Source organism: Leishmania braziliensis, chromosome 29 (assembly GCF_000002845.2).
Source record: "Leishmania braziliensis MHOM/BR/75/M2904 complete genome, chromosome 29".
Lineage (NCBI taxonomy): Eukaryota > Euglenozoa > Kinetoplastea > Trypanosomatida > Trypanosomatidae > Leishmania > Leishmania braziliensis.
In genome coordinates, this window is record NC_009321.2 from 579,793 (window position 1) to 602,071 (window position 22,279).

The window sequence follows — 22,279 nt, forward strand, 5'->3', positions numbered from 1 at the left end:
AACCCCTCTTCCCTCTCGCCCATTCACCTCCTCCCTCTCTTGCGACTTTTCTTTACCCCCTTTCCCTCTGTGCCTATCGCAGCGTCCACGCACGCGACACACATACGCGTAAGTTTGCTCACGCGCCTCTCTTGGTTTGTTTGTTTTGCCTTTGGCCTCCATACACACCCACCGTACACATGCGTGTGGCGTTTTTGCGCCCTCATCCGGATATCGCCTTCTCTTATTTCTTCTGTGTCGTCTTATTATTTGCCTCCTTTTTTTGCTTCGCGTGTGCCTCCATTCCCCCCTCCCCTTCCCCAGAGAAGTGCTCTCATGGATTCGCAGGACCAGCAGCAGCAGCACCGAAGTAGTGTGCAGAAGAGCGAAAACATCTGCCATCTTCTTCAGCTTTACAGTGGGCATCATCAGCGGAAGCCAAGTCAACACGGTGCACACCACACATCATCTCCGGCCACAAGCAACAAATCCCCTGTGATGGTACCAGACGTGAGGTTTTCGGTTTGCAACACCACTCCACCTTCCGTGCTGCCTCCGAATAGAAAACCTCTGGAGCACCCGGATTTGCCCACCTTCGCCATCACGAGCATATTGAGTCCCTCACAAGTGCTCAATGCCTCTGTGAGCACTAGTGCTAGCTCGATAGCATCTTCTACCCCAGTGAGAGCTAGGCCGACCAACAGTATGCATAGTCGCGCACCAGAGTCACTGCAACCACAGCAGTGCCCACTACCTCATTTTGGTGAGGCAGTACTGCCCCTGTCCCCCAGGAAGACGGGTGACGCTCGCCCCTTGCGACGCTCCCACGCGGTGTCCTGTGAAAATGGGCATGGTGTGAACGCATCTCTCGCGCAGTGCCTTTCCTCATCGAAAAGGTCGGTGCAGGATGCACGGGGCGCTAAGACAGGCTTGGGTGACATCGGCATGCATGTGCGCATCTCAGCGACTGCTTTGATGCCCATTTTGCCCGTGACGGCTACGCACCCAGCGGCCGCGACAGATTACCCGATGTCGGCAGCAACGCCGAGCCTTCCTATGCCCCGCATACCTCATCAAAAGCGAGGAGATCGCCGAGCGCTACACCGCTGCAACGACAGCGGCAGCGGCAACCCCCCGCGCGTCACCGGCGAGCTAGGAGAGCTGTACCCCAGCATCACACTACTACCGCCAGTGACGGCCACTGTTCGCGTGACGCAAGCGAAGGCTGCCACTGGGAGAAGCACCGCACTTCAGCCCCGTCCTCCCTTCACCTGCGTCCCTTTCATGCCTTATCATCCGAGTGTGGTGGTGCGGCCACAGCCCGCGCAGCCTTCGAATCCGAGCGAGTCGCGCTTTGGTGCGCCAGATGCCTTTGGTCGCTCTACTCTGGCCGAATCGCTCTCCCATACTTCTCTTATGTTCGCAACCGGCTACGGCGCGTCCGAGGGCAGTGAACAGCTCCGGTTGCTTAGTCCACACCCGCAGGCCTCGTTGAAACTACTCGACCCCGAGGAGGTCAGCGAGGACCGCAGCGACAGCTTAAAGGTTCTGTCGCCGTGGCCGCCATCGCAGCTGCAGAGTTCTCTCACGTGCCCCTTTTCAACGCTGGATGGTGCGGAGGATAAGAGCCATACTGATAGCTTCGTGGGTGTCTCCGACACGCTCTACTCACGCCAGCTAGACAGCGAGCGCCTCCCCATATTGTCATCAACGTGCCGCTGCGTGGCATACAGCGTCAACGCTTCTCGAGAGATGCCCGTAGTACTGCCCTTCATCGACCCTTTCGCTGAATTCGAGGGGATGCCATGTGGCCGTCGCACGTCCTCGAGCACCACCGGCTTGCTGGCGAGTTTCGGCACCCCGGCCGGCACGATGAACTCCAGCGACAGCGTCCTCGAGAACAGCGTCGCAGCACTACCGGGTAGTGGCAGCGTGCAAACGCGATCGTGGGCGCTGGGACCTCCGCCCGCCCGCAGCGGCGGCAGCTCCTGTGCAATGCACACGTACCCCAGCAGTGGGAGGGTCAGCATGGCCACTATGTGCGCTGTTGAAAGCAGCTACGCATTAGCCGAAGCGCAACCAGGACGTTTCCTCTGCCCAGCTAGCGAGGAGAAACAACACCAAGTCTGCGAGCAACCACCAAATCACGACTTTCAGAAGATCTGTGACACAGCTGCTCCGACTACGCCTCGCTCGACACATCACTCGGCTGCTCACATCTCGACTTTGGAGGCGTCGATAAATGGCTGCAGCGTGGTCCAGTCGAGCCTCACGGCCACCACCGCGTTATGCGCGCGTAGGAAGCCCCTGGACGGCCAGAAGAGAAAGCAGTTGCTCGGTAGCTGTACCTCACAGCACTGCGGACCTCGAGAAATGCGCGGCACATCCACCAGAGTGGACTCAGTAGCAGCCATATCTGACACTGTTACCGCCACCACCATTTTCACCACACCGTCGTTTACCTGCACGGTGTTGCCGCAGGGCACCGCAACCCCGACAACGCTAAGTAGCCGCGTGTCCCTCTCCGCCTCAAAACTCTTGGTGGGCGGCATCGTGTTGGGTGCGTCGCCACAAGTCGCTGTTGCGGCGGCGGCGACACAAGCGGCCGAGGAAGGCATAGAGACTGGCATGAGCCACGGAAGTTCGCTCCGCTTGCTGGAGCGGCAGTGGGCGAGCCCCTCCTGTTCTGCTTCGACTCTCTCGATGTGCTCCTCGCCTCTGGGACGCAGCAACCGAGGCCCCGCCGCTGCCGGAGGTCGCAGTGGACGCGGTGGGCAGAGGCACGACGACTTCCAGTGTCCATCGTTTATGAGTGTGCCACCGCTTGTGTACGGTGCGCAGGCACTGCCCTTTTGCTCCCTTACCGCTTCCGGCGTTCGAGCCTGGGTAGAGGAATGCAGCGTGGATGCGCCGTTTGACATCTGTGCAACATCGTTGTCGTCCCTGTTCTGCAAGACCGATTCGCAGCTGCGCACAGCGGATAGCAGCGTTAGCGGCAGAAGAAATTTGCGGGGGTCGATGCCGCACGGCGAATGCGCTGTCGGGGTGAGCGGGGTCCTGCGACCAAGCTATAGTTTCCATCGCTCTCGCCTCGCCTTGCCCAGCGAGGCCAAGCGCTCCGGCGGCTGCTCCTCGCGTCGAAAGTCACCACTGCCGCCTAGCCTGCCGGCCACCGTTGACAACCTCACCAACAACTCCCCGTTTCAAGGCGCCGTTTTTGTCGACTCTTGCGCGCCCTCAGTTGTGAAGGGACACGAAAGCGATGCCGGGTCAGTGGCGGCGACTACGACAACGATGACGACCACCGCAGTGACCACCATTGCTCGCTTGACATCGCGCGTGATCGTTTCGCAGAGGGGGCCGAGCAGCACCTATAGGGAAGATGAGGGGACTGAGATGGTGAGCGACATGAGGATGAGTTTCGCGCCTGCTCGGAACGCGGCCATTATGATATCGACAGTGAGAGAGGAGATGCGTCCAAGCCGCACCCGTCTTATGGACACAATGCTCGAACACCCGGATGCACCACCATTTGCTAAGGCTGCTGCTCAGCGTCTTCACGAGCGACGCACGTACTGTCCGCCCGACCTCGTGCGCAGCGACGTCGTCTCGGCCGCTGCGGAAGTACCAGTGATCGTTACCACGACCACCTCCATCCGCTCATGCAGCGGCAGGAGCAACTCTTGCACGACTCAGCCACAGACTTCCAGCAGTGCTGCTGCCGGCGCAGATGATCCACACAACCAGGAGCAGGCGTTGCCATTGCCTTCAAATAAGCAGGGGCGAGCCCGGCAGCTCAGCGCGTCTTTGGTCCCGTGCCTTTACCACGCGTACCACTACCCCTGTGACGTCCACAAGCACTCGAAGCAGCAACAGCACACAACGATGGTGTCGTTTGACTCTGTCAGGGCTATCAACCCCCTGCAACCGAATGCACTGGTGCCACGCGCCATAGTAGATGCGAGCACGCCTGTGTCCGGTTGCCTAACAGCGACGGAGGAGCATCTCCCCAAGGTGCTGCCTGTCAAGCCCTCCGGACTACACTACTCAATCAAGTGCTTGTTCGGCCTGTGATGTGGCAATGAGAGGGCAAGCAAAGCAGCCATCTCTTGCCACCTGGAGCATACGGTAGTTCTTCTTATATGATTTCTTGTTTGCACCTCAGCTTAAATGCCCGTCTCTGAGAGTGTCGGAGTGCGATGTGGTATTTTTCTTTCTCTTCCAGTGTGCACGCGTTTTGCGTTTAGTTAGGTGAGCGAAAGTGTACATGGTGGAGGCCCTCGTTCTGCCCCCCCTCTCCACATTGCTGGAGCTTCCCTTCGTTGTCGAAGACAATCAGACGGGAAGGGGTTCTCTTGGTGTTCGGGAGCTGAAAATTGACAAGGTTCTCAGCGCGAGGCTCAAAGGGCTAGGGCTGTTATCACGGCCACCCGCGCACGCAGGTCCTGATGTTCGACGTGCGTGGTCAGCTGCCGCTTCCACTCTCTACCGCCTCGCGCCTTCGTCTTTCCCCCACCCGCCGTGGCTTGTTCGCCAGTCTCCCGCCCGTGGGCGCGCGGGTGGAGGGGGGCTTGGCGGCGCCCCGCAGGCCCCGCGCCGCGCCCAGGGGGCGGGGGGTCTGCGCGGGCCCACCCCCGCCAGGCGAAACCGGGGGGGGGGGGGGCGAGGTTTGCCCGCAGGGATCCGCCCCGGGCCCCCCCGTTTCAGCGGGCCTGCCGAGCCCCACGCCCGGCGAGGTACCCAAAACCGCACGGCGCCACCTCTGTCGATGACCTATCATTCCTCACATCCTTTGGAGGGTGGAGCGCTGGAGCACTCCATGAAGCCGCAATTCCTTCTCCCAAGCGAGGTACATCCTCTTTGGTGCGCGACGGCGCCACCAGCTGAAGCGCACCGTTGCGTGCACGTAGTTGGAAGAAGATCGCTACCTCCGCCTTCCTGGCGTGGAGTTCCGGTTATTGCATGGCATTGTCGCGATACGTTACAGATGTTATCAGAATTGTCAGACTCCGACTAGCCAGGGTGAAGGAAGTGTGCTCGCACGAGTGGGATCCGTCAATGGATCTTCTCTGGTCTTTCTACATGGCACTGAGCGAATCAAAGCTGCTCTGCGGCGCCACCACGCTGCAAGGCAGTGCTAGCAGCAGCTGCAGGAAGACCATTGAGCACTTCCACGCCAAAGCAGCGGCAGCTGTCGTGAGTACCGCAGCATACACAGACAACGGAGACCTACTCGAGGAAATCGATCTCCTGTTCCTCGACTCCGTAGTGCCGTTGCGTCGCACCTGCCCTGTGCCTCTGGGCACCCACACGAGGAGGTCCACTTGCACTTTTGGTGCGGGAGAGACGTACATGTCGGATCGCAGTTTTGTTGCGACACCTTGGCGGGTTACACACCGGTATGCGGGCATCGACTCCCTGTGGGGCCTCGCACACATACACCTCCTTCATGTGCAACGCCGTCGCGTGTGCTTCAACGCACCACTCGCTGGCAGGCTGCGGACGGACTCACTGGACGAGGAACGATTCCTAGCATGCGTGCACCAGCCCTCTCCGTTTAGCGTCACTTCCTCACTCGCCATGGAGAGGTGGTGCGGCCCGGACAGACGTCGAATCAGAAGCCGCGGCCCTGCTGGCTCGTGGCTATCGCCCTGAGAGTGAGGCAGCAAAAAATGAGGTTTGGTCTGCTGTGCAGAGTGCCGAATCCGCTATGACACACAAAAGCAAGCGCGGAGAATGGCATGTTGCGACGTATTGGGCCACACACCGTGATGCTGCTAGTCCGTCGCGTGCATCTATCATTTCAGTTTGTGTTTGGCGGCTGTGGGTTGAGGCACAAGGGTAAAGCTGGCTGAGCTTGCAAAATTGTGAGTGCCAGAGGTGGCGACGTTCACTGCATGGATGACGGACCTAATCAGCAGCCTCGGACACCTAACCGGCATCCCCTGCCCACCTGCACGGCAGACGCCAGCGCCTCGCCCTTGAGCAGGACCCTGGACGCTTTCCGCGTGGATCGAGGTGTGCGGCTCAGCCTGGCACCTCCGACACCCATCGCGCCGCACGCGGCCGAAGAGGGGGCGGGGACGAGTCCATATGGCGCGTGGCCCTGCTGCGGCGGCAGGCGGTCCGTCCTAGAGGAGCAGAGCGTAGCCGCAGTGCAGCAGAGGCGTGTGTGGGCTGAGGCTGTGCGCGTGCGTAGTTGTTGCCTTACTTGTTTTTGTGGAAGAATGAGAGGCTGAAAGAAGAGAAGACTTCTGACGACGTCTTGTTCGTGTGTGTGTAGCTGGTTTAGGGGCTTGTTGGTCTGTGTTGATGCCAACAGATGTGCGCGTATCGCTGCGCATGTCCCGTTTTTTTCCGTCTTTCTGCGCAGTTTTCTTTTATATTCTTTACAAACACACGCCCACTTACGCCAACCCATCCGCTTGTTTTTGCTTGATCCCGAACCGTCCTCCCTCGTTTTGCTGCCTTTGCTTTGTCTCGTCGGTGTTGCCTCCTTTTTGTTAATTGGCGTTCGTCTTTAGTTCAGACGCATTTCCTTTCCCTTCGTGGACGTCCTGCCTGTTGGATTGTGTAGTCATGTGCTCATATTGTTTGACTCTGTGTTTTTTTTTTTTCCTTACTTCTTTGTTTTCTCGTTCAAGCACTTTTTTTTTGTTCTTCTGTGCAGTCTTGCTATTGGACGCTAGCCTATCCTCACACCCCCGATTTGTCGTTCTCCTTGTCAGCCTCGAGTGCCTGCTCTACAGGATGTCTTTGTATGCTTACTTCTCTAATACCCCATTCCCGGTACACTTCTTTCCGAGCCAATTTTTCCCTTTCGCGCGACTGTCTCCACTCTTGTTTCCGCTTCTCTTCATTGGATTTGGATGTGCTTTGTTTCGTGCTGCTTTTCTTCTGTTATCGCGTTTGCGTTCAATTCTGCTGCGCTCCCTTCTACCTTTTCTTGCGTGCGTGTGATGTGCCAGCGCGGGTGGACAGTGGGTGAAGGGTGTGTGGTGTGTGTGTGCGTGCTATGCCCCTTCCCTCTTTGTGACTCTGTCGTGCACGTGCGCCCTTCTTCCGTTTTTTTTTTCTGTTGTTTATTCTCTTCGCCGACTTCATCTCCCTTTTTTCGTTATTTATTTCGTTTTCTGTTGCGCCTCTCCCTTTGTTTGTCTTAGCGTGATGGCTTTTGATCTCCCTTCATGTGATGTATTTTTCTCTTGGCTTGCCTCTTCCCCCCCCTCCCCCCCAGCTGCCACTGTTCTTTTTTTTTTTTTCAGTTTCTCTCCTTTCCCCCCTCTCCTCTGATCTCTCCTGGAGTTTTTTCCTGTGTTCTTTTTTTCTATGTACTGTGCGGCGGTTTCCAAGCCTGTTGTTCACGTGCGTGCAGCAAGACAACAACAACAAGAACAACAAACCCCCTGCCTAGGGCCATTAACGCCTTGAAGGGAAACGATATAAATGAACGTTTGTGCATACGCGCACGTACGCCGTCCTACACACACCCCTGAGGTCGAGCTGGCTTTTGTGTTTACGTGACGTACATCCTCTCGCTTTGTTTCCGCCACTCTTTCTCGATTTGTCTTTCTTATTTTCGCCTGTTTTCTCCATCATTCTCGCTTTCTTTTCTTCCGCATTGAGCCTTCTCCTCCACTGCAAGGGTGCATTTCTGTTTGTTGTCTGTGTTGCAACGGAGTGCGCGCCTGTCCGCCTGCGTATTGGGCATGAGTGTGTATGTGTGTGTGCACCCTTAGCAAGACAGTCTGAATGGCAATGGGTGAGAAACGGTAAAAAAAAAAACGCGACGAACAAGAAGCAACAACAGACTGCCAGTTCAGCAATGACATGTCATGTTTTTTTTTTTCCTTTTGGGAGAAGACGCGTGTGTACAACAATGTGCTTACACTCTTATCCATCCATGTGCTGTGCAGATTGCCTCCTGTTGTACCGGAATCGGTGGATGCAGGGCTTATTGTCATTTTATCTGTGTATTCAACGATCATTTCTCCACCCTTTCTCCTGCTTATTTCTCGAGTCGTTTCTTATTCAAGCATCGCGATTTCCCCTCGCGCTGTAGTCGTTGTTTTGTGCTCTATGGAGAGAGAGAGGGGAGCAGCAGCAGCAGCAGCCCCATCCCCTTTCCCTTCCTCTTTTCACACACTCGCACATCAGATATGAAAAAATTCCCCACACCGTCCTCCTCGCGTGCTTCATACACGGTGTATGTGCAAGCTGATTGATCAGCACGTTTCTCTTTTTTTTTTCATTTCCTCCCCTATTTTTTTTTCATTACCACTTTACATGTCTTCTTCCCCACTGACGCGAAGTGATGCCAACTCGCCTTTTTACCTTTGATGTGCTTTGAGCTTCTTCCCCCTACCCCCCATAGATGTGTACGCGCGTGTGTACGTTCGCTCTTCAGCTTTATTGCTAACCTGAGCGTGTGTGCATCTCTTTGTGATTGTGTGTTGCCTTCCCGCTTCTCCATTGTGCGCGTGTGCTTCAATGCACCGATGCAGGTTCCTCTGCGCGGGTGTTTCTATCCCCCTTTCTCCGTCTCTCTCTTTTCCGTTCTAATTTGTCTTCCTTTCTTCTGGTCCCACCACTTCCATTCAAGTCTCTCTGCTCCTTTCCTCTTACGCCGCTGATCTTCGAAAAAAAAAACTCAAGGACATGCACGCGCAGGCATAGCCCTACGCAACTCCCCACGTGGATTCTATCCTTTCTCCTCCTCCCTTTCTGGTACCACATATATTTTGAGCCTTTTTGTTTCACGTTTTGTTGTCGCTCCCGACAGTGCTGTTCTTGTGCGCCGCTTTTCTCGTATCCGCTCTTTTCACCCCCCTCCTCCTTTCTTTCAGCTCGCTGTCGTTCTCTCTTTCCAACCCTTTCTGGGCATGAGGAGGGGGGGATGTGAGAGGACATCGCTTTTCATTTTCATTTTCATTTTTAGTTACCCTCTTGGATCGCGGCCAAGAGGCAGCAGAGTATTTGTGCTTTTCTTTTGCTTCGTCTTTCCCTGTCTTATCCATTGAATTTGCCTAACGTTTCGGATTTCTCTTCGTTTGTTATTTTTTTTTATTCTGGCGTCTGCTGAGACCCTCCCGTGTCGTGTCCTTCACAAACGTCTACGGCTCTTGGCGTGATTCTTGTTCTTTTTTTTCTTTATATATGTCTGAGTTGCTCTCGGCTTTCGGTGCTGCTACTCCTTTTCCCCAGCATACTGCACTTTCTTCCTTTCTGTCACTTCCTCTTTCTTGCAGTAGTCTAAAACACACACGCGCACACACTCCGGCACAGAGCGGCATGCGCATGCAGCTCACGGCTTAATATCTGTTCCACAACTCTCCTTTATTTTTCTCTCGCTCGTTATGCTGAGTTACGTGGAGCATGTGGAGGTGTGCTTCTGTTGGCGTCCTTCTTTTCCCCGTTCGTTTTAGTTACCTTTCTGTGAAGGTCTTTTGCGGTTCCTTACTTCGCACAGTTGTGTGTTTTTTTTTTCTGTGTTTTATTCTTTTCCGTTTGTTCGCCTTTTCAGCTGTGAGGACGGCGACGGCGACGACGACGACGACGACACACACACACACACACACCCACACACACAAGAAAAGCAACCCAATTGCGTTTCCTTTGATCGCCCATTGACTTGTTTCGGCACTACACTCCACCTTCTGTTTTTCTTGTATTTGCCCTCCCCTTTCTCTCTTTTCTTCTGTTCTTTCTCCAGGGCTGCCTCTCTCTAGTTGCGCCCCTTTCTTCGCCCTTTTTCCCATTCAAGTCAGTTTTTTTTTCTTTGACTTTTAATGCTTATTCTTCCTTGCTCGCCCGAAGCGTGGGATTTTGTAGCTTCTTTATGATTTCTCTCAGCATGCTGATTTGATAAGTGCACTTCTTTGCTGTTGTTCGTCGTGGTTTTCATTGCTCTGTGATACTGCCCTTTCTCATTCTCATCCCTATTTCTCATTCCGCCGCTGTCGGCACATTTTCTTATGTTTCATTTCTTTTTTTTTTCCCTTTGTTGTTTTTCTCGATCGCTCTTCACCGGTATCTCTTCAGGATCGGTTTGATTTGCTCCGTTTGCTGGACTTCTATGGTTTCTTCACGCTTTGTTTTCATCTCTTTTGTCGCCCTCACCATTTTCCACCATCTTTTGTTGTTGTTGGTGGTTGTTTGACCTTCTCGCACGCCTCCTTTTGGTTGGGCGCTTGTTGCGCGCGTGCCCACATGAGAGGGAGCGAGAAAGAGAAATGGAGAGCAGCAGCACACATCCACGAAAAAAAAATGGAAGCGCATGTGCAGGCTTCTCTGCTGCACTTCTTCATGTCCCTATAAGGGGTTTCTCTTCTCGTGCTGCTCTTGCGCTACCATTTTTTTTTTTCCGTTTCCTGTTAGCATCCCCCTTTTCGATTTCGTGCGCGTTGTTTTGTTTTCTGTTGTTAGTGCTTTTATTGACTGCTCTGTAGTTTGGCGTTCACCTGGCACGATGATCAACAACAGACAGCGGTGAAAGCAAAGAAAAAGCGTGAAAAATCGACGCGTTACTGACAGAAAAAGAAGGAAGGAGGTCGTAAGTAAAGCGTAGCGCGGCTAATGTGTAGGTGCGTGCTGCCGTTGCTTTCCTACCGAGGGCTGAATGAAAGCCGACCCAATAGGTAATTCAAAAACAAATTGGTCCACCATGAAGGAGTTCTCAAACTATTGGCTCCTCATTTTCTTTGTGTTGTGAATGGTGCTTATCTGCTTGTCTGCCTGTGCTGGGCACCGTCGATCTGAGTTGGGTGCGAACGCCTCCTTTTCTCCCTATCAATCTACCTCCCACTTCTTCTAATGCCGGCCCCCTTAAGCGTGTGCTCTCTCTCTCTCTCCATATTTGTCTCGTGACCTTTCTGAGCTTCCACTTTTCTTTTGGCAAATTAAGTTTTATTGTTCACGTTTTTCTGAATGATGGTCTCTTCCTATTCCTCTGTGACGCGCATGTGTACCCGTGCTTGTTTGTCTTTAAGAAGGCGCATTTGCGTCTGTGCGTGCGGCTGGTGATGCAGCATACAGGGAGGCGTTTGTGGTTTCTCTGTTTCTCTCTTCCTCTCTGCCTCCTACTTTTCCACTTTCAGACCTTCCCCCTTCCTTCCCCTTCCCCCGCTGTCTTCCTCCTCCCTCCCTCCCCCTCCTTTTGCGTGTAAATGCCTGCATTTTGATTGCTCGTATGCTTTTTTGTCTTTTGTTGTTGTTGTTGTTGCATTTCTCCATCGGCGTTCGGCCTTTATGAATTAGACTTGCGTCGCGCACGAGTGCATTCGCTCTCTTTCGCTTTCTCCACGAGAGCATTACCCACGCGGGCTCAAAGGCGACAAACAGCACACAAGCGAGCGAGAGATCAACTAACATAAGAAAAGAACCGCACCCGCAAGCCATCGAACACACGGGGCCGTGTGCATTTTATTCTTCTCTCTGCGCTTCGCGTGCTCCTGCATTGGCTTTCCTTTTCCCTATTAGCGTATCTTCCTACACCTCTCTACGCAGGTGAGATTTCTATTTCGCGTTATATTATGTCTCCAATGAAACCGAGCGCTTTGCTCGCACACTTTCTGTTTTTTTTTTTTTTTTTCTCTCTCTCTCTCTGCCGTCTTCAGGTTCTTCACGCCTTGCTACTCTTAACTATGGGGTAGGAGTGCCTCTGTGCTTGTCCATATTCGTGGATTGCACTTATTTTTTTTTTTTGTTCTACGCGATGCAGACGTGATCTGCACAGCGCTTGCTTTCTTTGCTTAGATGTGCGCACGTGAGTGCCGTGTACTAGTGTTTTTCTCCGTGTTCTCTTGCACACCACTGGCGTGTTGATTTGTGATGTTCACTTTATCTTCCCCCCTCTTGTCTTTGCTCGTGCGCTTGCTCGCCGCCAGCGCTGCTAATCTCCCCCTTTTCATCTTCTGTGCCTTCCCCCCTCTCGTAGAGACTAGGTGTTGCATTCGCCTCTGTTGCTCTCTCTATCTTTTGATTCCACCCTTTGGGCTTCTTGTTCTCCTCATCTCAACGCATTCACCGTACACTTCTCTATTCCACCCCCCATCCTCTCTCCGCCTCTTCTTTCTACATGTGTGTGTGTGTGTGGGGGGGATGTAGTGGGGACTGGATAGCACTGTGTCTGTGCAGTGTCTCTTTCTCCCTCGCACACGAGCCTTTCCCGATCTCTATCTTCTGCGCGTGTGTCGCGTGCAGACACCCAAGCACCGACACAGAAAGCAGTAGATTGCAAGTTCTCCCTTTTCTCGCCACGTGTCTTCTCTTTTTTTTTTTCGCTGTTGTTGTCTGTGGCTTTTACTCGACCCCGTCTCTCTCTCTCTTTGCCTTTCACAAGGAGAGGCAGAGGGTGTCTTTGTCTCCAACGACTTTGCATCTTTGTTCATTTTTTCACCGATTCTCTGGTCTCTCTTGTCCCTCTTGTGTCGCTCCCCACCTTCTCTTCTGCCCGTCGAGGATTTTTCTCTCTCTGTTCGGTGTGCGCGTTGAGAGTATCCTCTGCCGGATAGGAGGGTGAGAAGACAACTTCTGCTGTTTGTCCAAAAGTGAAGGGCAGGCGCAAGGCGTTGTGTGTGTGGTGTGTGCGAATGTGCCTGAAAATGTGCCGCCTCAACTTGTGAGGAAAAGCGCAGCCTCACTTTGGCCCGTCTTCACATTTGCGTGTTGCGCCTCACACCTTTGTTGGTTTGAGGGCGCTGAATGAAGAACAACAACAGCACCCGCACACAACATCAACCTCGACAAAACTGTGGACGAAATTGTCTCCCATCCTTTAATCTCTCGTTTGACAGCCTTCGCGTGTGCTTCCTTTTTTCTTCTTCCTCCGTTTCACCTCTGGCAATAGTGTGTATTCGGTAGGGAGAGGAGGGGAAGAGAAGGCGGTAACAAAAATGTCGAATGCCTCAGGAGTCGAAAGCCCCATACAAGATGCGCACAAAAAAAGGAAGGATAAAAGAATCAGCAATACACCACACAAAAAGGATGACAGTGCGACAGTAAGGAAGATAAAGTGAGCTAAGGGGGTGGGGGATGCATGCGTGTGTGTGCTTGTACATGGAGAGCGTCGAGCTGTGCTACGTGTTTAGGACTCTCGTATACTAAGCTCTTCTTTCCTTTTCACCGCATGTGCGTGTCGCTGACAAGTGTTCTGTTTGTGAGCTCGCCTGTGTGTGTGTGTGTGTCTTCGCGTCTGGGTAGACGTGTGTGCTGTTCTCGGGGGACTCTGTTATTTTTTTTTTCGGCTCCTTTGCTTTTTTGTTTTGCTTTTTGAGCAAATGCACTGCAGCGGATGACAGTGCTGGGAGAGCCCCCCTCTTTTTGTTTCTCCTCATTTTCAGCTTCTTCATTCTATGTATGTATGTATGTACATGTGTGTGTGTGTGTTCGCGTGCTTATGCTTGTCGCGATGGCTTTCTTCGCCTTCTCCCCCCCTTTTCCCCTCACTATTGCAAATGCCTTTCTTTGCTCTCCATCTGTACTTCGGTAGCAGTGTTTTCCTTCACGCAGACAACACAGAGAGAAATACCCGCCCGAGCGATGTCGCACAGCCAGTCAGAATCCGAAAGCACGCGCGTAAGTGGAAAGCCTTTTGGCAACGTTGATGAGATCATGCACACTTTAGTAAGGGCTCACGCTTACTAGGAGAGAGCTGCTAGGCCGATAAGAATGGAAAAAGAGCGGTACAGCGAAAATGCACTGCTACTCTTTTTTACGAGCTTTTTCCACGGGTGTGAGATCAACAGCAGGCCACAGTAACTCAGGCACTTGTGCGCGTAGAGCGCGCGAGGATGTATTGTCTCGGTCCCTCTCTCTTTTATGATAGAGCCATGTTTGTATGCGGGCGACTGATCCTGCAATACACTGTTGTCATTGTCCGCCATCCGCACCTTTCTTTTTCCATCACCCCCTCTCACCTTTCCTACCCAGCCTCTGATGGCCCATCGTTGCTCTCTTTTCCCGCGATGCACACCCACCCACCCCCTCTACCCCCACACCCACACAGACGTACCGTACGCAAAATCCCCCCTCTAGCACCCGCCATTGACTTCCTTAGAATGGCTACACGTCTCTTCGCGTCACCATTGCCCACTACAGTATAGGCGTACCCAAGAACAATGAGTGCTGGCGAATCTCGCTTCTCTTATCTCCCCTCTCTTCTTCGAACCCGTAGTTGGTGAGTGCGATCAATGCCCGTCTGGGAAGCGTCAAAGGCGCTCGGCTCGCCAGAATGGTGTCCAAAGGGCTGATTTGTCACTCTTTGATTCCGGCGCAGTGCATGCATCAGCTGCCTTCTCGTCTTTGTACTCTCCCTCCTTGTATTTCAATCGCGTAGTTTGCTGCATTTTGTGTGTATACTCTGCCTTCTCCTTCTTCTCCCTCATTGCCGAAATGTTTTGCCCTCCTGTAGAGGGTCTCTGCTATTTCTTTCAGGCGTCTTCCGACTGCGACGTACGGGTACCATATGTGTGGGGTGTGATAGTTTTCTCTCATGTTGGGTGCGATGTGAACTGGCTTTAATTCCTTGTCTGTGAGTTCGAGTCCACTCCCCTTCCCCAACCAGACTACTCCACGTTATATGAGCCCCACCGGGGTGGGGACGCGATGGACAAGGGAAGAGATAAACTCCCCACCTTCGTAGAAATCACCGAAACGGCTAGCAGCAATTCAGCACGGACAGGCCACAGAAGTTTCGTTTTGCTACTCTGCGACGTTCAGCACGTCTATGGCGTCATCTACAGCAGGCTCAACAACAACAGCAACGACGCTGACCGATACGAAGGGGGAGCCCTTTTAGCTGGATAGATGATCTGCGTCTCCTTCTTACCCCACCACCTCCTTTTCCTCCCCCTCTTTCTCTCTCTCTCTCTCTGATGCTACACTATCGAGACCAGAAAATACGCTTCTTTTCTCTGCTTCCTTCGCTCTCTCTTTTTTTTATTTTAACTATTGGCATTCACGTCACACACGACACACACCCCCACACCCACACACACAGAGGGAACCGAAAGGAGGACGACGAAGACAATAACATCAAAACAGGAGCACCCACGCGCTCATCCGCCGATCAAGGACGTCTCAGAGGAAAAAGAAAAAAACTGAAAGGGACTACACGCCTCCTTCTCCATTTCTTTCCTTCTGCCCCCCCTCCTGTTTCTTCTCCCCTCTAGAAGTCATATCTATATATATCTATATCTATTTTTTTCTTCTTTGTTCTGTCTATTCCCGCACACTCTTTGTCCCTCTCGACTTCCCCGCAATATCAGACATACTCCTCAGACAGACTACATACATATATTCATTACTGTGTGCATCTCTGTCTTTCCCGCTTTCAAATTCTTCACTTATTTGCCTTTCTTCAGTCTTATTCGCTCTCTCTTCCCTTTCCCTTTTGGGGCTCTTTCGTGTTTGCTACTCTCTGTGCTAAGCACTGCAGCGAAGAAAAACAAAGAAGTAGCAGCAGCAGGAAAAGAAAAGAGCGACGCCAAACACGAACGCCAAAGATAAAGAACAGGAAAAATCACACACGTACGCACACCAGCAGACTCACGCAGGCAGACCCGGCACGTGTGTTACCGCTCCCTCTTTTTGTTTTCACTTCCTCTTGTCTCACCGCTTTGCCCGAGGACGCGTTTCTATTCTTTCACAAGGTACTCCCCTTTCCCTGTTGTTCTTTCTTTTTCTGTGCGTGCTTTGTATTCAAGTGTGGAGGAAATTGAGGGAGAGACTTGTGCACGAGCACAAACACCCTATTTCCATTCTCATTTATTTCTCCTGCGTTTCTTTTCTGTTCACTTTTGTGCTGTGTTGTTGGCGTCTCTCACTGCTGTCTTCGACTCCTATGCTGCTTGTGTGTTTGTTCACCCTTTTTTGTTCTGCTTGTTCTATCCCCACTACTGTCTTCCTTTCGTCTCCTTCCCGTTGTACTGCGTGTGGCGTATAAACAAATTCATGCAGCGTATCCTTTGTTTACTATTATTCTAATCCTTGTCCTTGTCCTTGTCGTTGTCTTAGTATTGTTCTCTTCTGCCCGTTGTGATTTTTTTTTTGGGCGGGCCTTTTATCCCCTTTCTACTCTTTTTTTTCTTTGCTTAAGTGCTACCCCCCTCCTTCCCTCCCTCCCTCTCTGAGTGTTTAGTGTCCTCGTTGTGTTAGTTATACCTATCGTATCGTCCTTGTCGTTGTTAGTGCGTTTTTTTTCTCGTCTGTGTTGGTCTTTCAAAGTACAGAGGAAAAGAACCCCCCTCCCCCCTCCCCCCTCCCCCCACACACACTCTCGAGAAAAGCACGGCCGAAGCACAGAAAAGAACGAGTGATTCGCAAAGCAAAAGTGTCGGATCCCCCTACCCCATATGACATGAGGAAACAAATTAATTTCCCCACAGCACACATTGCAGGTTTATTATTGTGACGTTAACATCGCGTTCAGCACCCGGACATAGCGATTCTCATCCTCGTCATCGAGAGCTTCGTCCCCCCCCTCCCCCCATTCTTCCCTCTCGTGTGCTTCTGTTTGATCGCCAAGAGACACACAAACCACCACTACAACGAAGGCATCTGTTTTCAGAAATTTTGTTATTTCTTCTACTCCTGACGTACCCTTCTTCCCCTCTCTCTCTTTCTCTCTGCAGTGGTGTGCATATATATATGTGTGTGTCTGCGTACCCCCTTTTGCACTAATCTCATCTCTTTTTCTCTTGTACACCCTTTAACGCTTCTGCGTCTGTTTTTTTTTTTTTTTTGCAGCCCTCGTGTCGACTCGTGATTTTCTTTTGCCTCTCTCTCTTTCTCTCATCCTCTCTCTCCTTCCGTGTTGCCACCTGTGTGCACTCACCTTCTCCACCTACGCTAGCGTGCCTCAGTGTGCCTGTGCGTACTCCCTCCATTACTCCCCGCTCGAGTGTGCATGTGTGTGTTCTCCCCCTCCTCCGTGCTTCACGTGCTCCTCGTCTGTCTTTTATTTATGTTTTACTTCCGTTGATACCGACCTCTTTCCACCCATTCACCCCGCCTCTTTCTTCTCGCTTTTGCTCTTTTTCAGTGCCACTCGTTTGCTGCGCCTATATTTTTTCTTTTATTGTCGCGCCTCTCTTGTTTCCCGCCCTCCCCCATTTCTCTCTCTTTCTCTATCTCGTAGTCTGTGTAATCAGTTATTCTTTGCCCCCCCCCCCCCCCCCCTCCTCCTCCTCCACCACCAGCTGCTCCTTTGTTTTCGGTTCGCTTCTCGGATTTCTACTCCCGTCTTGTGTCCGTGGCTGTGAATTCTTCATTTTTTTTTTCCTCATTTTCCTTTACGTGTGTTTTGTTGTCTGTGCCTTTCCCCCCTCGTTTTCTCTCGCCTTTGGGCCCACTCACAACAACAGTGCGAAATTTCAGAGTTCCTTCGTTTTCCTACTCGTGCATTTGTACGTCGGCGGTAGGGGACTATCTCTTCTCTGCGCTTGGCTGAGACGTCTTTGCTGCAGGGGGGCTTTTCTTTTCGTTCAATCACTTACTAATTGTGTCGACGCATCTTCTTAGTTTATCTTCAGTTTTTTCCTCACCTCTCTGCGCTCCTCCCCCCCCCTCCTCCTCCCGGCTCTCGCTGCTCTACAGAATGATGGCGCGCCTCCACTCTTCTTGCATCTCAGTGCCGACGCATAGTACCACTCACCATCGTGCTGCATCCCCTGCAGCGCTGCTGCCATCCGCCTCCATTCTGTCGCCACCTGCGAGAGAGGAGAATGCTACTGGTGTTGCGGACTCCCACGCTGATGAAGGATGCAGCAACGACACTACGACTCCACAGATGGTGAATGCGGTGAGCCCATTCGTAAGAAGTGACAAGATGAAGAAGATTGCCTCGGACACCAGCAGCTCCACTGGCTCCAATCACTCCCACCCCCGCACTACCGTACAGAGGAACCGAGCACCCACGATGAACACACGTCCACGCCCTGGGGCAGTGGCACCTAGGAAAGGCCGCAGCACACGGGCTACCACTGCCGCTGCCGCACAGATCACTGCTTCCGAAGAGAACAATCTGCACAACAGCAACCTTTTTATTTGCAACCTGGACACGAAGGTGAGCCAGGTGGAGCTCGAGACGGCGTTTGCCGAGCATGGCACGATCTTGAGCTCCGCCGTGATGCGTGACATCCACACAGGAGAAAGCCTCGGCACCGCATTTGTGCGTATGAGCTCGCACGATGAGGCCCGACGCACGATGAAGGCGATGAACGGTGTTCACGTCGGCTCACGTTCCATTTCTGTTCAATGGGCGAGGCGCAGTGAGGGCGCGCCGGTTGGCGAAGCGCGCAAGAAGATTATGAAGCTGTTTGTGCGCAACATCCCGCTGGACTGCACGAAGGTCGATTTGGAAGAGCTGTTTGGGGTGTACGGCGGTGTGCGCCAGGTGACGCTGCACAAGGATACGTCACCGGTGCAGGATGAGACGATGATGCGACTAATCGCGTTTGTGATTTACACCGAGGAGGGCGCGGCGGAGCGGGCGGCGCGGGAGGTGCACAACACGAAGCCGTTCGCGTCGTGCCATGGCATCCCCATCATGGTGAAGCTAGCAGAGGATCTGGTGAAGCACTACCGCGAGCACAACCACCAACACCAGCAGCAGCAGAGCGAGTTGAACCATACCGTTTCGTCTGCCAAGCGACGACTTCGGGGCAGCAGCAGGCCGCGAAACACCAGGGCTCGCACTACGAGTGAGAGCCCTGGTCCCAAACAGATTATCAGAAGTGGTAACACCTGCATCAGCCCGAGCAGCCGCGTTTTTCAGTCATGCGGCACCGATGCATCAATGACGGATATGTGTATGACCGAAGAGGTCTCGCTCTTCAGAAATTACGCCAAACTCACACCACCGCAGTGCAACGTTCCGCCTGTGAAAGCACCACTGCCCCCTCAACACACGATAAGCTGTGTGAGGGCTATGCCGGCGCCGGCTGCAGCCTCGGTCTTGCCTCTGAACCTTCTTCAGTTTCCGGCGACAACACCGTTTCTTATTGGCGGAAGCATGCCAGTGGTCGGCACTCTGGAATGCGAAGGAGCGACGGCGGCGCCGATCGTGGAGGACTCACAGTGGCCCTCGTTCATTGACTTCTCTGGCCGCCAGGCGCAGGGGAGTTTTTTCTCCAGCGGCTCGGCACTGCAGGTGTCGCAGCTCGCGCCGCCTAAGGAGCAGCAGTTTCGCCAACTGCAGGTTCCTCAATTCAGCCAGATTCCCATCACTGCACCAGTGGTACCCAGATTCTATCACTTGCTGGTAGATCACACGATGCCGGAGCTGCCATACGCAGGTGCTGCTGCGGCGATTCCAACCCGTCACCCCACAACGCTTCCGACCCTGGGCCACTTCATGAAGATCTCAAAGGCCACCGTGTCCTCGGGCCCAGGGGAGGTGTGTGCCCTGCAGGTCGTCGAGGCGACCTCAACAACGCCTCCGGCCTCGCTGCACTCAGGGCAGAGCGTTGCAATGGCATCGCCCAAGTCGCCGCAGACTTACCGCCACAACCCCTACATAAACTGCAGCTTCATTCGCGTGGGGTGAAAGGTTTTCTGTTCTCCTGTTCTCTCTCTCTGTGCCGTGCAGAACATGCTGATTTTTACCGCTCCTTCTGGTCCTGCTGAGGGTCTTCATCTGTGACTGGCTTGTATAGCGCTGGAAGTACGTGTGGGGAGTCTCTCTTCTACTTTGTTCTTCCCTTTCGCTATGCTGTGTATATGCGTGCACACGCACCTCAGCACCGTCTCTTTAGGGGGAGAGGGAGCGAGGAACGAAGACTTGGACACCATTTGCCACACGTGTGTGCACGTATTCTTTTAGTTTTTTTTTTTTCGCCGCTGCTGCTGTACGCTTTTTCTTGAGGTGTAGATGTGCGTGCTGCCTTGTGCAAGTTTGGCGAACTGCAGCCACCGCTGACGCAGTGCTTGTCTGGGTTTTTATTTTTGTTCCTCGTCCTGTTGAGTTTCTGCTCTATTGGCTGTGCTGTTTTTTTTTCTCTTTTTTTTTTTTTTTAGTTTCACTGCTCTCCACTTCACGCCTTGATGCAAAGAAGAAAAAAAAAACAAACACATATACACACCCGGACTTCTCTTCACCACTCTTTTTCCTCTGCACCCCTCTTCACTCCACTGTATCGTTGCCCTGTTTGTGCTCCTTTACGCTTTCTTTTTTGCATCTTTTCTTTTTCTTAATTTTTAGTTATCACCGCTTTCTCCTCCCCCCGCCCCTACACGCCACTTCCTCGATTCCTCGCTACCTTTATAACCCACGCACTTCCCCCTATTTTTTTTTTTTTATACTTGCAGATATGTCCGTCCACGTGACATACCCCGCTTATTCTCTTTCTTGTTCTATGAGTGTGCGTGTGCGTGTGCTCCTTCCTCCACATTACGTGCAAAACCCCAAAAAAAAACGCTTTTGGCTCCTTTTCTTCGCTGTCTTCCTTTTTCTTGCTCACCAGACCCTCTCCGTCGCTTGGTTCTTGATGTGCTGGAGTCGACCCCGATTCTCTCCCTTACCCCTACTTGGACGCGAGTGTCTGTGAGCCTCTCTTGTTCTCTATGTGAGACACGTAGAATGTTTTTTTCTTGTGCTGGGGATGGCGCTGTTTTTTCTCGTTGTTGATCTTCCTCCAACTGCATCACCTTCTTCGTCTCTTCATCTGTGGGTATGGGCATGTCTTTCTGTTCCTGCTCCTTCTTTCATGTGCATGGCATCACCCTCTTCCCTCTTGTCTAGTGCCAACACCGTCAAGGCAGATGGGTGCACACGAAAAAAAGACAGAACCAAAGGAAACGCAATCGAGGAAGGAAGCTGCTGCGCATGCGCTGGCGGTATCCGAATACCACAGACCGAGGGGTGACTGCCCATGTCTACACGACTGTGTGTATGTTTACTCAAATTTTGGTGTGGATGGAACTGCTCCAGCTCTATTATTTCGTCATTTCCTTTCTTCTGCCTCACGCTCTTCTGCACGAGTGCGTTTGTATGTCGCACGTCCGACCCGCCCATTTCTCGCATCAGTCCCCAGGAGGTATTGCGTTGTGTGTGCGTGGCTTTTCTTATTGTTCCTTTTTTTTCCAGATAGCAATGACTGCGATCTCTCTTCGTTTGACTTCTTTTTATGCTCCTGCTCTTGTCCTCCCACTCTCTGCTTGTTTGAACGTCTCTTCCTTCTTTTTTCTTTTTTTTGTTTCTTGCCCCCCCCCCCCCCTCCCTCCCTCTTTATAGTTTATGTACTCCCACTCGTCACTTTTTCCTGAATAAATAGTTCTCCTCCCTGCGACTCCTGCTGCTTTTTCGTCTTTCCGTTTGTTTGTGCGCCCGAAACAGTTTTTCTCTTCTTTTTTTGCCCTCGGTTGCTTGTCCCTTCCTCCGCCAAAAGCTTCGCGTCTGCTTTGTCTTGCTGCACATACACGTCTGCTTGGAATTACCGCAAGGGGAAGAAAAAGGAGTAAACAGAAGCATCTCCTTCCGTCTGTATCGGTTTCTCTCGGCCTTCTTCCCCCCTCAGGACTGTGCCATGCACCTTTTTATTTATTCACTTGGTTCTAGTGTGCCTCTCTTTGTCTCAGGAGGAGGGTTTTGCCTGAACTACATGAGCTTCTTAAGAGAGAGAAAGACATGAGAGATTGAGATGGATGGAGAAGAGTTCGACAAAAAAACGAGCGAGAGTCTCCTCTGGAACACGACTGCATTTAGCACCAACACTAAGCCGAAGGAGAAAAAGCGGAGCGAGCCAGCCTTTGGTTATGGGCAGTCCTCGCCGTAATGCAAGCAAGGTGAGTGGAAGCGAAGCGTGATCTCTCTCTCGTTTTGCTTCGCTCTTTTTTTTGTTGTAGTTTTCATCGGTGGGTTTCCTTCAAAACATTTCTCTGCATTATCGCTATCATTTCTCTTCGCTTTCACTGAGTGTTCGTCGGGGGACCTTTTGCCTTTTGGTCTTTGCTATTGTCTCTTCACCTTTGTTTTACAGATGGGAAATTTTTGCCTGCTTGCACTTTATCTTTTCAGTTTGTCTTTATCGTTGTTCCGTGCTGAGCTTCTCACGCGTGGGTGTATGTGTGTATGTGTGTGGTGTAGCGGCGCACCAGAGACGTTCTTTTTTTTTTATTTTGATGTAGTTCTCCTTTATTGGTGCCGTTTCTCTGCAGGATTCACCTCGCCTCGTTTTGTTGGATTGCCTCTTCTGGTTCTTCATTATTATTTCTCATTATTAAGCGCTTTATGATGGTGATAATTATTATTTATTCATTCACTATTCGTTTTTTTCTTCTTTTGCTTTCTTCTTCATCTAAG

The 22,279-nt window shown here is 52.3% G+C and overlaps 2 protein-coding genes across 2 annotated transcripts; both read left to right on the top strand.

Annotated features, from left to right (window-relative positions):
- Positions 1-315: 315 nt before the first annotated feature.
- Positions 316-4,053, top strand: LBRM_29_1490 (hypothetical protein, unknown function; the record flags this gene model as incomplete). Its single annotated transcript, XM_001566443.2, has 1 exon — positions 316-4,053. The coding sequence occupies one exon, from the start codon at positions 316-318 to the stop codon at positions 4,051-4,053; it is 3,738 nt and encodes a 1,245-aa protein (XP_001566493.2).
- A 13,525-nt stretch (positions 4,054-17,578) lies between these two features.
- On the top strand, positions 17,579-19,525 carry LBRM_29_1500 (putative RNA binding protein; the record flags this gene model as incomplete). The annotated part of the gene is made up of 1 exon (XM_001566444.1): positions 17,579-19,525. The coding sequence occupies one exon, from the start codon at positions 17,579-17,581 to the stop codon at positions 19,523-19,525; it is 1,947 nt and encodes a 648-aa protein (XP_001566494.1).
- Between the last annotated feature and the right edge of the window lie 2,754 nt (positions 19,526-22,279).